At 46.8% G+C, this 18520-nt stretch overlaps 1 protein-coding gene across 1 annotated transcript in view; it reads left to right on the forward strand.

Annotated features, from left to right (window-relative positions):
* PLPP4 (phospholipid phosphatase 4) overlaps positions 1-18520 on the forward strand; it is a 145580-nt gene that overhangs the window by 51451 nt on the left and 75609 nt on the right. Inside the window, exon 2 of the mRNA XM_019988560.2 lies at positions 11061-11169. Within this exon, the coding sequence (XP_019844119.1) occupies positions 11061-11169 (109 nt within the window). The remainder of the gene's footprint in view (positions 1-11060; positions 11170-18520) is intronic.

The raw sequence follows: 18520 nt of genomic DNA on the forward strand, positions 1-18520 counted from the left end.
CTGACGGTCTGACCTCACCAGTAATACCAGCCCTCTGAGGTAGGTGCTACCACCAGCACCACTTTATAGATGAGGAAACTGAGGCCTGGGAGGTGAAATGCCTTGACCAAGGTCCCGCAGCTGGAGGGGGTGATTGAAACGCTCACCCAGGCTGCCCTCCGGGGTCTGTGTCCACTTGATTGAAAAAGACATGAGATCTAGAGTGGAGAAAGGGGGACATGAATCCAGGCTCTGCCTCAGGTGGGCAGTTACACTTGCTGAAGCCCCAGGCTCTCCATTTATCGCAAGCTCATTACGGAGCAAGGGGGACCATCGCAAGAGGGTGGTAGTGACTCCAGGAGCTGTTTCTTGCCTGGTCCATGGCTGGTCTCCTGGATGCAATTCTCCTCCATCCAGGTGAAGGGCAGGTAGCTTTGATTAAGTCAATTGCTGCTAGGGAACCTGCTTTTCTGAAGGACGGGGAGGAGGGAAGTCGAAGCATCTTCTTCCATTTCTCTTTTTACCTCCTTCCTGGTGTGTTATTTTTTCTCTTTCACAACAAACAGCAAATTGCTCCTTACAAAGATTTGATCTCAGTTGTTCACACTGAGAGAATTGAGACTGACATCCTGCATTTCCCAAGAGTGAGGCTGTATTTCTAATTGTGGAAATGTTTATCTCTTATTAAAATAATTGCAGATGCCATTACATTGGTGAGAATTGTGTGTGCACGGGCATGTGTGTGTGCACATGTCCATGTTCCTTGATCTCTTTAGAATTCCAGAATGTGCCAAGGAGGACATGGAAGAGTGGACTTCCATCCGTGGACTGCACAGATAGAACTGTGCAGATTTAGGCAAGACCTCCTATGTCTTACAACCTTAGTTATAAGGTTATAACTAATGGGAATCTCTAAAATGGGAATAACAGTAATTTCAACCTCATACGATTCTTATGAAGGTTAAACAAAGTAATGTTGGAAAACACCAAATAAAGCACTTGGCAGAAGACAGCTCCGAATGTGATAACTAGTTACTATTATTATACTTGTTAGACTTGTTGTGGGGATGGCCCAGCTCCCCTATCCAGGGTAAAGCCTGTCTGGTGGCAGGTCTCTGGTTTACTGCCTCACAGAAATAATCCATCAATATGTTCTCTCAATGGGCTGTCCCCAGGACTAATGGAAAATCTGAAACACCTCCTCCCTGCCAGTGGAACTGCCTGCCTGTTCTGCTGACCATTTGTAAGTGTTTCCCCTCTTGCCTGAGTGACGCTCACTGGAGAGGAAAAGTCAATAGTCCAATTAAGAAACATGCTCTGCTTTCTGCTCTTGCCTGGAAAGCTTTATCATGTGTCTTGTTTTTTCCTCCTTCGGATCTCACAAGGTTCAAAAGTGACTTTCTGGGCCATTGTTTGCTCGAAGAATGGCTAAAGGATGTGGTTGGTAGTTGTTGGCATTCATCTGTCCTGTCTCATCTCCTTCCCACAACATGAAACCTCACTGTCCCGGGTGGGGCAGAAACGGAGAGGGGAAGACTTCTTAGACCCAGTGGTCATGTCAGCCATCAGCATCATTCTTGTCCACGTTTGCAAGAACAGCAGCCAATCAAATCAGGTTTGACTAAGCCCTTTAGTGCCCCAGGCACTGTGCCATATTCTAATATTTCTTCTTGCTAATGATAGCAGTATTATTACTGCCCTGCCCTGGCCATCCTGGGAAGCGAGGAAGGAGATCGGAAATCTCAGAGAGGTTAAGTGACTTTTTTCAAGTCACCCAGCTGGCAAATGCCAAATCAGTGATTTGAACCAAGTTTAAGGATCTAAGTTCATATTTCCATATAATCTTGTGTTATTTATATTTGGGGGAAAGGATGTCGACCTCTGAGTCTAGTATGTGGCAGAAATATTAACTTATCTTGAAAAAAAGCATATTAAGGAACATGAGTTAAATGTCATTGACAAATCTATGGAATCTCTTAGAAGATTATAGGGAGATCCTAGGGCTTTGAGAACTTAACTTTGAGTCAGAAAAGGCCCAGAGGACAGTAGCATCATAGTCCCTTGTTCAGGGACTTGTTCCTGGTACTGTGATGTCAAGATTGGCCATTTCTCTGGGTTCCCAGCTTTGGGCTGAATCTCTTGCCATATTCAGCAAGTGGACAGTAATAGAGTCACACCCTGGGGTGGTGAGATTTTGTGTGGTCAGAGTTCTAACACCTGTAACTAAAGGCCTTGACATCTCATTCCCCAGTCAGGTGGAGCTTAGCATCCCTTGACCGTAGTCTCCACAAGAGTGTGATCATATGTGTTTCATACACCAGGGTTCATAGGACAGTATCTGGTACATCACAGACACTCAGTAAATTTTTGTTGAATGAATAAACAACAGGCAAAGGCGGAAGTTGATTGTCTGGCCCCTGCTGTGCCCCTTCCTGTGTAAGCAGACTGTATCCTAGGCTGCTTAAGGGCAGGTGAGCTATGAAAACAGGACTAGCCAACAGAGAGAATGTGTCTGTGCATGTGTATGTGTGTTTGTGAGCGTGTGTGAGTGTGGTATGTATCTGTCATACTGTAAATGCTACCCTAGCTGGCCCTGGTCTGGGGATCCTCTGATGGGCAAGGTGATGTTTTTATTTGCTGCTAATATTTTTTTATTAAAACATAAAAATGTTTCCTCCACCTCATTAGAACTGATTCAAATGTATTCTTTTTAATGGCTGAGTAATACTCCATTGTATATATGTACCACAGCTTTCTTATCCATTTGTCTGCTGATGGACCACTACAATATTATAAAGTAATTAGCCTCCAATTAAAATAAATAAATTAAAAAAACATAAAAATGTTTTTATTTTCCTGGAGAGACCCTCAGGATACAGTGTGAGACACTGGAATTGCGTCCTTTTCTCTGGGTGAGGGTTTGGGGACCACGGAAGGCTGACAGGCCATGTGTCTGCGATTTGGCGAGGAGCAGTGACTGGTCACCTACCTGAGGGGAAAAGGGAAACATTAGGATGTTTTTGTCTGCTTGGCTTTATTTCTCCTTTAGCTTTCTGCCTGCTCTTCACTCTGTCAACATCCAATCTCCTTCTGCCTCTTTTCTATTTCAGTTAGTTTTGGTAAGGTCTTCCTGTGTCTTAGAAACTTTCTTGCTTCTGCTCACTAAAGTTCTGTGTTGGTGTGTGTGTGTATGTGTGTGGTTGTGGTTGTGTGTGTGTGTGTATGAGATATGTAGATAAGCTCTGGTCTAAGGAGGATTAAAGCATCTATGCTATGCATTGACTCGTGGTTCAGATGGTAAAGAATCTGCCTACAATGCAGGAGACCCGGGCTTGATCCCTGGGTTGGGAAGATCCCATAGAGAAGGGAATGGCTACCTGCTCCAGTATCCTTGCCTAGAGAATTCCATGGGCAGAGGAGCCTGGCAGGGCACAGTCCATGGGGTTGCAGTGAATTGGACACGACTGAGAGACTAACACTGATACTAAAAAGTTAGAAGAACATCTTTGAATTTTCTTTTTGTCTGTTTTCCAAATTCTTCTGTATCATCAGAGAACTAAGAAGAAGATGACTGCTGCTGCTGCTGCTGCTGAGTCGCATCAGTTGTGTCCGACTCTGTGCAACCCCAGAGACGGCAGCCCACCAGGCTCCCCCGTCCCTGGGATTCTCCAGGCAAGAACACCGGAGTGGGTTGCCATTTCCTTCTCTAATGCATGAAAGTGAGAAGTGAAAGTGAAGTCGCTCAGTCCTGTCAGACTCTTAGCGACCCCATGGACTGTAGCCTACCAGGCTCCTCCATCCATGGGATTTTCCAGGCAAGAGGACTGGAGTGGGGAGAAGATGAGTAGCACTGCCTAAACTTTGCAGGGAGAAATTAAGAGAAGGCTAGATTAAGATAATTGTCCAATTCGAAGGAGCTTGTCTTGGATCAAAATCCCACAGCAAGTTACCTGACTTTGGACAGTTTTCATTTTCAGGAGAGAACATTATTCATTTCATATTTCCCTAGTAGCTCAGTTGGTAAAGACTTTGCCTGCAGTGCAGGAGACCTAGGCTCAATCCCTGGGTCAGAAAGATCCCCTGGAGAAGAAAATGGCTACCCACTCCAATGTTCTTGCCTGAAAATCCTATGGACAGAGGAGCCTGGGGGACTGCAGTCCATGGGTCACAAGAGCTGGACACAACTTAGTGACTCAACCAAGACCACCTATAATAGAAACTTCATGCTTTTCACATCAGAACATGTTGACCTATATAGCTTAGTCATTATATTTTAGTTTCAAATCACTGTTAAGGGCAATGATGTTTTTGATAATAGTTAAGATTCAGTATTCTTAGAAAGGAATGATGCTAAAGCTGAAATTTCAGTACTTTGGCCACCTCATGCGAAGAGTTGACTCATTGGAAAAGACTCTGATGCTGGGAGGGATTGGGGGCAGGAGGAAGAGGGGATGACAGAGGATGAGATGGCTGATTGGCATCACTGACTCGATGGACGTGAGTCTGAGTGAACTCTGGGAGTTGGTGATGAACAGGGAGGCCTGGTGTGCTGCGATTCATGGGATCGCAAAGAGTCAGACACGACTGAGTGACTGAACTGAACTGAACTGAAGATTCAGTGACTGCATTTGATGGGGGGAGAAGTCAGTTATTTTGAGACTAGACTGGTCCTGGATGCTGAATCAGAGTTGATCAGTACCAATGCAGAAAACATTGCTTTCATACCTATGGGATCTCATTAACTCATACTTTTTCTTTGAAATGATTAATACACGGTATTTCTGACTTGTTAGATTTACATCCATCCTTGTCTCATAGCTCTTGCTCTTCCTTTCTGTTTACTTTTGGTCATTGAGTCTGATGAAGTCTTCGAAGTCCCCTCCACTCTTAAGCCTGTCTGGATTTAAAATGGATAAATGGGGCATTTAGCCACAGAATTGGGGTACCAATTGTCACACCAAGACTCTTTCTTCGTGAGTCTCTGAGGTGATGCAGAAATGCCATTCACAGAGGGGATAGTTTTGATTCTTAGCCTCAGAGTATGAGGAACTCTGCATTGGTGGATCTGTCAGACCCTTTCTGGGCATTGAGATGTTTTTCTTTGCATTATATTTATTGGAAATAAAAGTAAGCGAAGTGCGTTTACATACCTCCCAGTGGCCAAAGAGTTGCTCCTCTTCCTTCAGTGTTTTCTTCAAAATGCAAGGACATCGGTCATTATACTGGCCTGGGGTGTGCTGGGATTATCAGCACAGTCAAGTCATTATGATGCTGATGCTGGCAGGAGGTCCTAAGACCCGTGGGGCTATTTCTTCTGTAGTGAATGGCCTCCGATTGCTCTGCTTTTGAGTTATCATTTTTGCTTTTCATCTTTTTTCTGCCTCTTCTGTGGTGCAAGTGGTGCTGGAGATAATGGTAGGGGCTTCACAAAGCGAATTTCCATTATCTGTGGACATGATCCAACTGACTCTGTATTATGAAGAAGGCTCGTGCATCCCGCCTCCTCTCCTTCTATCCTCCCATATTGCAAGGAATGGTCTTGCTGACCTCACAGAGAAGGCCGGCCTCTGCCCAGAGGCTAAAGCATTAAGGTAGAATTTAATAGCTTGCTTTTAACATTTACCAACAATTTATAAAAGGAATGCCAATCCCATAACTCAGCAGTGACAACAGGTTTCTTCTAGAATAAACTCATTGCAGTTTACAAAGTCTGAAGAAAAGTCACAGTGCAAGTGGAGAGCACATCAAGCAAAACTGGCCCCCTTGGTTCTTTTTTCACCCCCCACCTTGGTTCTTAAATGGCTGAAGTTGCGAAGCATGGGCTTTCCCCAAGAACTCTGTCTGTACCACTATAGCGCTCACAGCAAGCTTGTGAAAAATGAAGATTCTGAGTCAGCAGATCTGGGCTGGGGCCCAAGTTTCTGCATTTTAAAAATATAATTTATTTCTTTTTGGCTGTGCTGGGTGTTAGTTGCTACATGGGCTTTTCTGTAGTTGAGACAAGCGGGGGCTACTCTCTAGTTGCGGTGCATGGTGAGTGGGCTTCTCATCGCAGTGGCTTCTCTTTTTGCAGAGGACGGCTCTAGGGTGTGATGCTAGGGCTTCAGTAGTTACAGTTCCCTGGCTGTCGAACACTGGCTCAGTAGTTGTAGCATACGGGCTTAGTTGCTCTGCAACATGTAGGATATTCCCGGACCAGGGATCAAACCCATGCCTCCTGCATTGGCAGGTGGACTCCTTACCACCGAGCCACCAGGGAAGTCCAGTTTCTGTATTTTTAACAGCTCCGTCCGAGGTGATGCTGACATGGTGGCCTCTTGTGACTCTAGGTTTGGTCCACAGACCAGCAGCATCAGCATCCTCAGGGAGCTTGCTGGAGATGCCAGCCCTGGACCTGCTGTATCAGCAGTCCCCAAGAGCTCTCCAGGCGCATTCTTGTTTGGGAAGCCCTGACCGTCCACGCTGCTGGGGGGCCAAGGGGAGGTCCTCAGTGCATAGTGAGCTCTGCTGAGCAGGCAGTTGGATCCCATGCCTGAATTCCTCCCCGGGAAGCAAGGTTCCATTTCCTGCTTTCCAACCCATTTTACAAAGAGTTCCTGGAAGGATGTTTCCAGGCCTGGCATGCCCTCTCTTGGGGGCACCCTTTCACATTTCTAGAACTTTCCATTCTACTGCATGCCCACCTCTGCTCCCGTCTGCATTTTGGAACTCACGTCCTCTGTGTAGCTGCCTCACTGGATTCTCGGAGGCAGACGCCAGTGGCTGGTGTGCGGGGAGAAGGGACATCTATCTTTCCTGGTGTGCTGCTCCCAGAGGATACAGTTTCCTCGACAGATGTGTTCTGGCTGCAGCCACTCAGGGTGGGGTGAGGAGTCGTGTGAAAGGATGGGTGCACGAGGCTTTAAAAAATTGCCATGGGGATAGTGTCCCCTGGGCAACAGACGAGATGAGGAAGGACTGGGCTCAGTGGTGTGCGAGCTCCTTGGCTCTGTGGCCAGCTGTGTGCAGAGGAAATGGAGATCGGAGTTCTGGGGTCTCTGAGAGTAGGGGCTGCAAGACCATTATAACAATGACAGCCTACGGGTGACAGATTGTATTTGAAAGGTGGCTGCAGCCCTGTATCTCATCTTACCTGCTTTTCCATAATGGGATTCTGCTACACCACTGCCAAGAGGTGGAGTCAGTCCCCCTGTCTTGTATTGGGGCTGACCTTCTGTCACCCAGTGATGCTACAGGACTTCGGAGGCTGGATCAGAAAAGCCATTCAGCTTCTGCCTGGACCTCCTGAGACCTGCATTCCGGAGGAAGCCAGCAACTGTGAAAAATTCAGACCATACTGAGTCTGTCGTGCTGGAGAGACGTGTGCGGTGCTCCAGGTGGCAGCTCCTGGTTGACAGCCAGCACCCATGTAAGGGACTATCCTGAGGTCCAGCCTGGTCAAACCTTCAGACGCAGCCCCAGCTGATGTCTAACTTCTGTGACCACGTGAAGTGAGCTCTGCCTAGCTGGACCCGTCTCGATTTCCTGGTCCACAAAATCATGAGCAAAAGAAAACGAATGGTTTAAGACATTAAGTTTTGGGGTAATTTGTTATGCATCCAGAGTAATTGGAGTATTCTGGAAGCTTTAAGTTTCATAAGTATATTCTTGAAGTGTTAGTCACTCCATCATGTCTAACTCTTCTATTACCACGTGGACTATAGCCCACCAGGCTCCTCTGTCCATGAAATTTTCCAGGCAAGAACTGGAGTGGGCCACCATGCCCTCCTCCAGGGGACCTCTGCGGCCCAGGAATCGAACCCAGGTCTCCCACATTGCAGGCAGATTCTTACCATCTGAGCCACCAGGGAAGCCAACTTATTCTCTAAAATAACTTGCAAATAAAATTCTTTTTACTTAGTTATATTTAAAATGCTTTTAAAATACCCAAGTGCAGTGAGTAGGTTGTTGCAAAATGAAATCCACTCCTCACCTCCCCCCTGCCGAAAGAAAGCCTGAAAACTGTCTAGAGAACAGTTTTTTACTAGAAAACTATCTAGTAAAAATTTGCAGTTGGAGGCTAGAGTAAAATGATAGAGTGACAAAATGCTGGTTTCTGTTTGTGCTCTGTTAGGCACTTTATATTTGTTCATTTAAGTTTCATTTCCACTCTGTAAAGTGTGCCCATTTTACAGATGGGTGGACTGAGGCTCAGAGATGTTAATAAATTCACTAAGAGCCACACAGCAGGGGCTGGGATTTGAACATGGATGAGACTGACTCCAGTGCCTGTCCTTCAGCAGATGGAAGAATTGTTAATGTAGAGAGCTAAATTTCTAAGTCTCCTCTTCTTGTGGACAAGGGTTCTGGGAATCTTGAAGAATTTTCTTGTTTAGTGCCGGGCCCTTCAGAATCACCTGGGGAATATTTTAAAATTCACATACCAGGCCCAGTCCATACCAAGGCTATAGGTCTGGGGTAGGGTGTCTCCAAAAGTTCTAACCCTTCTTCATTTGTCACCTCTGACCTAAGCCAACCTCCCATGTTGTAGGGGGCTTCCCAAGCGGCACTAATGATAAAGAACCCACCTGTCAATGCAGGAGATGTAAGAGACAGGATTCAGTCGCTGGATTGGGAAGATCCCCTGGAGAAGGGAATGGCAACCCGCTCCAGTATTGTTACCTGGGAAATTCCATGGACAGAGGAGCCTGGTGGGCTGCAGTCTATGGGTTTGCAAAGAATCGTTCATGACTGAAGCGACTTAGCATGCACGCACTCACGCACCCAGGTTGCAGGTGAGGACATTGAGGCCCAGTGAGAAGTGGGTTGTTCTGAGGCCAGAGCAGCTTAATGGTGGAGCTCGGGAAGAAAGCAGGTTTCCCAGCACCCAGATGGCATGCACCCTTGTGTCTTGGAGGAGGCTTGGAGGGCTGTTAGCAGAAATTACTTTACACATCAATGCAGGGGTCTCAGGGCATTGCAATAAGATCCTATAGTAGATATGCTCTGGGCTGAGTGCTGAGTGAAACAGTCAGGGGCCAGAACCACTTTCTTCTTGAAATTTCTTAAATACACAGACAGAAGGACAGAGTTTTACAACGTGAGAAACCTCAGTTGTGGGGAGAGAGAGGGGAGGAGAGGAACAGAGAGAGACAGAGAGAGGGAGGAACATGGATATAGAGACACAAAAGACAGATTGCATTTTAGGTCTCGTTTAGATATAGACATGATGGAATTCAGTGTGAGGCTGATTAGACAGAGGGTATTTTTTTTTAACAGTAGCAGCTGTTCAAAGTCTGGAACAGACAGTAGATTCTGCAGTCACTGGAGAGTCACTGAGATTCCATCCTGCTGGACTCTGAGGACATAGCCCTGGAGAGTGACTCCAATCTCCCTACCCTCCCAATGTAGCTGGGCATACAGACTAATGATCATGCAAAGCCCCAAATCTAGGGTAGAAACCAAGACTCTCAGACTGCTGACTCTGTCCCAGGGCTGGAATGGTTTTAAGATGACCCACCATCTAGGTTTTTTCTGAGATTGGGGGTTTTCCTGGGATATAGGACTTACAGTGCTAAATCCAGGAGTGAAAGTGAAAGTCACTAAGTCATGTCCAACTCTTTGCGACCCCATGGACTATACAGTCCACGGAATTCTCCAGGCCAGAATACTGGAGTGGGTAGTCTTTCTCTTCTCCAGGGGATCTTCCCAACCAACCCAGGGATCGAACCCAGGTCTCACTCATTGCAGGTGGATTCTTTACCAGCTGAGCCACCAGGGAAGCCCAAGAATACTGGAGTGGGTAGCCTATCTCTTCTCCAGGGGATCTTCCCGACCAAGGAATCGAACTGGGGTCTCCTGCATTGCAGGCGGATTCTTTACCAACTGAGCTATGAGGGAATTCTGCCCATGAGAGTCCTGGGCAAACCGGGACTGTTGGTCACCTGGCTGGTCTCCTAGATGAGACGACTGCTGACCTCCAACTCCCATCCCCCAACTCCCCTCCTCCTCATCTTGGCAATGGTACCCCATTTCCTGAAAGCCCAAGCCGGAGCCCTTGGAATCAGCTCTGCCAGTCACCCCTGCCCCTGCCTGTGTATGTTCTTCCATTTTCTGCCCTGCCTTTTGCTTCTCTCTGCCGGCATCTCTTGTTGGGACAGCTGTCCTCACCTCCTCACTGTCTCTGCCTCCCTCCTCTGTTCTGCTCCAATGCCCGTCTTCACCACTGTTCATTTCATTCCATGCTTTTCTGCCAAATTCCTCCTTGGTTCAAAAGCCAGATTCCTCAGTCTGGCACACAAGCCCTGACTCACCCAGACACATCTGAAGCCACTCTGAACTGGATTCACCAGTTGGAGAACTGGGCTGGAGAGCTGGGAGGGGGCTCAAGGGCTGAAAGCTGGCTAAACTGTTGTTCTTCCCCACAGGTTTTCTCTTGGTGGTGATTCTTTTCATCCACCTGGGTGTTGCGGGTTCCCAGGGTGAGAGAGGGGTCGGGAGGCGGAGGCTTAGAGCTTTCTGGTTCTTTGACAGCAGTCCCCCATCCCCCTCCCGCTTCCTTCATTCTTTCCTCTCCTCTGCTGTCTCTCGTGTCCCAGCCTTCTCCTTTCTGGAAGCTTCTTTCTCTCGCTCTGCCCCCTGGTGGTGGTGATGGTGGAGGGGCGCTATCTGGAGTAACGTAGAGGAGGAACTCCGTGGGTTCTTTTCTCTGGTCCTGCCCGCTGCTCCATCACCTTTCCTCCAACTCAAGTCCATTTTGTCCCCAGAGATGGCTGCTGGCCTGGCCTTGCCCCAGTCTGAGCCACCATTCTGGACCTCAACTCCCAGTTCCCTTTGGATCCCCGAGTTCTTAGGGTCTTTGTGTGTCCGCCTCTCAGCTCTTCTCTTATGCCCGCCGTTGGTCCTTGCAGACTGGAGGTGAAAAAAGACCCTACAGTCCTGGTGATTCTTCCATCTTTCCCCCATTGGAGCTGCCTGAGAACCATCAGCTGGGCAGCCTGTCCTTCCCTCCCCAGGGACCAGTTCGTCCACTCTGAGCTCTTGCGTAAGCCGCCTCCTCCCTGGTGCTCAGCCCTCATGCCTCTTTCTTTGTTTTGTTTCAGTTTTACAGAGTTTTTGGATCCCTTCCAGAGAGTCATCCAGCCAGAAGAGATCTGGCTCTATAAGAATCCTCTGGTGCAGTCAGACAACATCCCCACCCGCCTCATGTTTGTAAGTACCGGTGATTTCATGGTTGATGGGACCACTCCCCCGAGTGTGAGCCACATGGGTTTTCACTTCTGTTTTTCCACCCCATGCTGATGACGGCAAGCAGCCTGAAGAACAGAGGCAAGTGGCCCGACAAATTAAAATTCAATTCCAGATCAGGAGGGTTCGCTGCTTGGTCATGTGAGAAGCAATTGCCTGAGGCTTTGGAAAAGAAGAGCCATGCTTACTTGAGCTAAACCTGAACTCTTTGCAAATACTTAGAGTAGAATAAGATGAGCAACTAGTGAACAGAGTTGTCTGTTCCATCTTCTTTTAAAGCAGACCTTGATTTAGCCATCCTCAGACACCATTAAGCTGCTCTGTTAACCGCTTTTCTGGGTTTGGCTGGTCAGTTAACCGGTGATGAGACCACTGTGTATGACTCAACTCTGGATAGTGTCTCTGATCCTAGGATAAATGGGCTAACACCCAAATAATTGGTGGGTATATTGGGACTATTTTTACCTCTTCATTCTGCTCCATGTTGATTACAACCTTTTACACTTTCCCTACTATGGGTTTTCCTGGTGGCTCGGGTGGTAAAGAATCCACCTGCAAAGCACAAGCCCCGGGTTTGATCCCTGGGTCGAGAAGATCCCCTGAAGAAGGGAATGGCAACTCCAGTACTCTTGCCTGCAGAATCCTATGGACAGAGGAGCCTGGCGGGCTATAGCTCATGGCGTTGTATAGAGTGGAACACGACTGAGTGGCTAACATTATTATGTGCTGGTCACTTGCTGAAAGCTTAGGGAGGATTTTCTCATTTAGACTTACCTTGATTGAGGGTGGGAGGAGAAGGGGATGACAGAGGATGAGATGGCTGGATGGCATCACCGACTCAATGGACATGAGTTTGAGTAAACTCCTGGAGTTGGTGATGGACAGGGAGGCCTGGCGTGCTGCAGTCCATGCGGTTACAAAGAGTCAGACATGATTGAGCGACTGAACTGAAATGTTTCCCAGAGCGACTGAACTGAAATGTTTCCCAGTGAGGAAGATGTCATTATTGTCTGAATTTTGCAGTTGCAGACCTGCATCCCAGAGAGATGAGAGAGCTTGCCCCAAACCACACAAGCTAGAGAGTGGGATAGCCCAGATTTGCACCCAAGCAGCCAGATCTGAGCCCTGCTCTCAGCCAGGAGGTTGCCCTGCAGTCTGGAGCTGAGTGTTCAGGACTCCTTGCTAAGGCTCACCAGCTCCTGGAGAATTGTTTTAAGGCCTTTCTGTGGCAGAGGAAATATTGAAGCTTGGTCTTGTTATAGAACAAGAATGTAGCTTTTGGATGTAGCTTGAAGTTTTTGCCCATTGACCGGCCATCACATGTCCTGTCTCTGGGAACTCAGGTGTGTGTTCCAGAGCTTTTATAGAGCACACGAGGGATATTTTTGCACTTTGAAAGAAATCCCTCTGATTTGGGGAGGAAATCTTGTTCATCAGTGACTGGAAAGATCACCAATGTTTATTTCAAAGATGATTGGAAAGATCTTTATGTCTGCAGACATCCCCAAATGTCCAGAACACTACATGAGCATCAGTCTTATTTTTATTGCTTTTTCATAATTACCTTCCTGCTGGAAAATAAACCAGATTTTTGTGAGTATCAGGGAAATTGAATAACGTAGGGTTCTTGTGAGTTGGGCATTGCCTTACATCTGTGTAGTAAAATCAGATTTTTTTTCCATTTCTGTTCCAACTCACATCTTCCATAAATCCTAGAAATAAAGCAACTAGCATGTGCATCACTAGTTTACTCCATGGTTTTAGTAGGAGGAGCTTCTGTTTATCACTTATCCCCATTTTCAAAGATTTCACATTTTGTGTGCTGTAAAACCCAATTTGGAGATGACTGCTCATATGGGATGTTGTGATGAGTCTGTGGCTGTGTCCTAGATTTATGAACAATGGATTGTTTTGAAGTCTAGATACAAATGCCACAAATATCCTGGCTGCAGACACAAATAGGATGGAGCACATTTGCATGTTGGCAGTGGAGGAAAGAAGACAGTAAAGGAGTTATTCAGTGCTGGGATTCTCAGAGAATAGAAGCGGATTCAGCCACAAACACTGATTCATACCCTCTAATCTCCTAATGAAATAAGTTCAACCTTTTGTTTTGTTAATAGTTGTTGATGAATTTCATTCACTTGGTCGCAAGATTTAGTGCGGCTCCATAATAACATAAGGAAAGCAGTAGATACATTTAGAATATGTGCAACGCAAGATGAAAAATGCTTTGTCACCACATAAATTAGATTTGTTCTCCTGGGTTTTATTGAGAGTTTAATGCAAGATATCATTTGTCTGCTTTTGATCTCTACAAACCTTATGGTGTTTCTAAAAGAATGTATAAGAGAACATATTTTCAATGTTTTTTTAAAAATCGCTTGGCTTCCTTAGAAAGCTCCAGTTTCATTATTTAACACATAAATAATCCTGGGGTCTCCTCTATTTTTGTTTAGAATGTTTTACTCTAAAGGCAAACTTGCTAACTTTCTAATAACCAAAGTGTTTTTTAAAGGCAGCTGCTGTGAATCCAGGTTTCTTTGCGAAATCAGTGTTTCTGGAGTTATGCTTATTTGTGTGCATGTCTGTTTTAAAAGAGCTACTTGGTCAAATGTTACAAAAATATTATCAGAAGGTTAGGGAACTAAGTAAGGAGTAAATGGTAACGACATCACCTGGAAGCCCTGCCTGGCATTTTCTCTGTCTTTGGCACCATTAGCTAAGGTGAATGTATCTGTCAACATGAAACTTGGGTGTGGTTGGACCGTGAGATTCCAAGAGCTTGTTTCCCTGGATGCCCCTGGGCTTCTGTGGACCAGAGAGGAAGGCTGAGAACTCTCTTCTCACATACTGGGACTTGACTTTAACATTTGCTGGATATTCCCAGGCTATCAGCCACTTCCTTATTCAGAAGAGGCCATGCTTCCTTTCTGAACATGTGGAGTGTATCAGCGCATCTTTGAAAGCCTGCTTTTTGGTGTAGAAAGACTACTCGGTATTCGTTATTGCTTTTCAGTTTTCTCTCTGTTGTTGCCTGTAGTGTCTTTGTCCAGAGAACACTTCCAGGGTGAGGAAAGCCACAGGAATTGCAGGTGATGTGAAGTCAAATAAGACTTGACCCCTGAGGGCTCGTGGGGGCAGTGGTACCCTGAAGCAAAGAGGAATCTGAGAAAGAGTGGAGGAGAGGCTCAGGTGCACTTTTAGGGACGTTCATCCCCATCCTCACCATTGTCCTTCTCCTTCTCATCACCGTGGTAGTCACAACAGCAGCTAGCATCTCTTGAATATAGTAACTGTGCTCATCACTTTACAACTAGCATCTCAGTGAATTCTCTCAGAATCCTTTGAGGTTGGCTCTTTTGTGATCCCATCATTTCAGTGGAGAAAATGAAACTGTCATGAGATTAAACAGCTTATCCCAGGTTTACAACCGTCAGTGGCTGGACCAGGGTCTGAACGCCGCCGATCAGAGTGCAGACACTCTTGGAGCCGTTCAGCCATGCTGCCTCCTTGGAGGTGGAAGGGAGGTGGACAGGTGGTGAGTGCAGCCTGTCACACACAGAAGAGCAGGTGTCAAGGAGAAGACACAGTGGAACCAGGCTCTGGGGGCCCCATGAATGGGAGTTTGCTTGGAGTACTGCATGGTGAAGGGGGCAGCGGGAGGCAGGGGTACAGGCAGAGTATGGACTACTTCAAGTTAGTTAATTATTACTTAATTCAACAGAAAGTTATGGAGCACTTTCCTAGAGCCAAGTACGGTGTGTAGTGGAGGTACAGAGCTGAGTAGGTATGGTTTCTAGTCTAGTGGGAACAGAGACATGAACACAAGTCAGACCATTCAGCATCACAGAAAAACCCTCGAAGGACAGGCAAGACTCAGGGAACTGAGGGAAGAGGAGGTGTTTCCCAAATTCTTAACTTAAAAATAGTAGTGTATTACTGGTACTGTGTTGATTTAATAACAGGAGCTTCTATTCTGTGATAGGATGCTTCTAAGGAAGACAAAAATAAAATCAGTTTGCAGGGAGGAGGGAAGGAAAAGAGACCAAGCTGGCTCGTGGTAGTTGAGTTTTTAGACATTTTGACAAGCCTTCGCTCCCAGCTCAGTGACAGGCTGTGATTGTTTGCCCACCGCAGGGCCCTTCCCAGGTGGCCGTGTGTCTTGAGTTGTTAGAAGCGCCGTGCAGTGCACACGCCTTCCTGTCGGATGCCCATGGTTTTGTCTGACAAGCTCTTCTGTGGCTAAAACATCCGAACACCAGGTGCCCGGGCTTCAACCCCCTCGGTGGCTAAAAGTTCTTGGCCACTCATGCCCTTCCCTGGAGACAAGCCTTGTGTCTGGTGTCATGCCTGGTGGATTCCCAGAAGCATCCTGGCAACACAGTGCCTTATATCAGCACCCAGGGGTCACCCATTGTCTGGACTGGGGACGGACGGCATGTCCTGTGTTGCTTTCATTGGTGGGTGCACAAGGTATGGCCCTTGTGTTCTCCAGTTCCCACTCCTGGTTGGAGCCACGGGGCTCCCACATGGCGCCCCATCTCCTATTTGGTCAGAACAGTCCAGCTCAGGGTCATCCCCAGCAGGCAGCCTCTGGAACCTTGGAGGGGAAGTCTTCCCAAATCATATTTTCTCTGGGGTTCCAAATCTGTCTAACCTTAGACTATGCCTTCTGGGATTGTCTTATATTAATAGCAGGCTTCTCTGGTGGCTCAGATGGTAAAGTGTCTGCCTGCAATGTGGGAGACCCGGGTTCAATCCCTGGGTCGGGAAGATCCCCTGGAGAAATGAGTGGCTACCCACTCCCATACCCTTACCTGGAAAATCCCATGGATGGAGGAGCCTGGTAGGCTACAGGTCATGGGGTCACAGAGTCAGACACGACTGAACGACTTCACTTTCCTTTCCTTTTATGTTAATAGCATATATGTGCTAAGATACTTAGTTGCTCAGTCTTATCTGACTCTTTGAGACCCCAGGGACTCATGCCCACCAGGCTAATCTGTCCATGGAATTCTCCAGGCAAAAATACTGGAATGGGTAGCCATTCCTTTCTCCATGGAATCTTCCTGACCCAGCGACTGAACCTAGATCTCCTGCATTGCAGGCAGATTCTTTACCATCTGAGCCACCAGAGAAGCCACCAAAAGCATACACATATACGTGTGTGTGTGTTTCTACATATGTTGTTGTTGTTCAATTGCCCAGTCATGTCCAACTCTTTGTGATCCCATGGACCACAGCATGCCAGGCCTCCCTGTCCCTCACATCTCCCAGAGTTTTCCAAGTTCATGTCCATTGCTTCGGTGATGCCATCCAGCCACCTCATCATCTGACACCCTCTTCTCCTTCTGGTCTTAATCTTTCCAGCATCAGGTGACCAAAATACTGGAGTTTCAGCTTCAGCATCAGTCCTTCCAGCAAGTATTCAGGGTTGATTTCCCTTAAGATTGACTGGTTTGATTTCCTTGCTGTCCAAGGGACTCTCAGAAGTCTTCTCTAGCACCACAGTTCGAACGCATGAATTCTTTGGCATTCTACCTTCTTTATGGTCCAACTCTCACAACTGTGCATGATCACTGGGAAGACCATAGCCTTGACTATGTGAACCTTTGTCGGCAGAGTAATGTCTGCTTTTCAACACACTGTCTAGGTTTGTCATAGCTTTCCTGCCAAGAAGCAAACTTCTTCTGATTTCCTGACTGCAGTCACCATCCACAGTGATCTTAGAGCCCAAGAAGAGGAAAGCTATCATTACTTCCACTAGAATGGAGAATCCTCATGGATAAAGGAGCCTGGAGGGCTACAGTCCATGGGGTCACAAAGGGTCAGACACGACTGAGCAGCTAAGCACAGCACACAGCACATCTTCAGTTCACTATTGTTCTCATATTTATGGTTTGACTGTTGGTGGGGTTGCTGCAGTACTGTTCACTGTTCAGTGAGCTGCTCTCTCCTCTTTGAGGGCAGTGGCTGGTCTGTAGTGCCCAAAGTGAGAGGAAACCAAAAGCCCAGGACTTCTTTGACCTTAAGCTTAACTTTAGACTTAGGTAAGATGGCGCTTCAGCCAGCACTCTCTAAACACAGAATGTGTGAATCAGAACTGATGAAGTGCTTCTCAGTCATCAGAGTCATTTGAGGTGCTTGTTACACAATGTGGATTCCAGACCTGTCCTAGAAGAGGGTCTGAGGAGCCTTGTAACAAATGCTGCAGGTGAAGAGACCCCCAGGCACTGGTGTAGACTCACAGACTTGCTGGAACTCTTCCCTCACAAGTGAGTGTTGCCTTTTTCAGTCACCTTGGGTGAATCCTCTGCTTCTCTGCTCCAGTTCTGAATCTCCTTTTGTGCAGCTGTCCTAAAACCTGGGCCACACTCTTCTGAACACCCTCCATGGCGACAGGACTTATTGATGTTAAGTTGTTCAGGGCCATGGCCAATAAGGAGGCTCATCAAGCTGGTTTCTACCGTTTGTGGTCAGAAAGGAACCAGCCTGTAAGGAGAAGGGTTTTCTCCTGTCTCATGAACTGTCTGTGAATATTGCTCCTAAAGAGGAGTTCCCAAGATGCTCTGAGCTCTCGCGGTCTGGTTCTTGCATGTCTAGGACACCTCCAATTATTTTTATAGACTGTGTGCATTTAGAGGAATTCTGGTGTATTTTTAAAAAAGGAAAGTATCGTCCAGCCATGCCTTAGTCCTGTTAGAAAGCCTCCTTTCCAAAAAGCAACATTGATTAGCACCCAAGTGGAGACTTCCCAAATTGTGAACACTGTTGGTTAACAGTTACCATCTCCCATGCCCACGCCTCCCACCATCGTCTGTGAGCCCAGCTGTAGACTTGTGAGATAGTTAATCCCTTTTGATTGCTATCCTGAGATGTTATAATCATAAGGATGTAACAAATATTGTATGCCAAAAAGTTCGTTCAGGTTTTTTGGTAAGACAGAATGAAACCCCCAAATGAATGAGCTTTTTGGCCAATCCAATACCTTTTTTTTTGATCATTGGAATGTTAGGGGGAAAAAGTACTAATTATAGAATGCTGAGTAAAGACTAGATATGGGAGGCAGAAAACCTGGCCTCTGAATCCCATCTTGTTACTTCCCAGCTGTGTCCTTGGGCACATCACATAGTCCCCAAGCCTGGCAAAGATTGTCACAATTTTAAGAGAGGATTTAAGAGACCCCAGTACTGGATGGTGCCCAAACATGGCTCCTGCCTCGTAGAAGGTTCAGTGATAAGAGTTGTTTGCATCTGAATCCCAACAGCTTGATTTGTTAAGTGCATACTGTACTCCTGAGTGCTTTGGTCTA

Source organism: Bos indicus, chromosome 26 (assembly GCF_029378745.1).
Source record: "Bos indicus isolate NIAB-ARS_2022 breed Sahiwal x Tharparkar chromosome 26, NIAB-ARS_B.indTharparkar_mat_pri_1.0, whole genome shotgun sequence".
Classification (NCBI taxonomy): Eukaryota; Metazoa; Chordata; class Mammalia; order Artiodactyla; family Bovidae; genus Bos; species Bos indicus.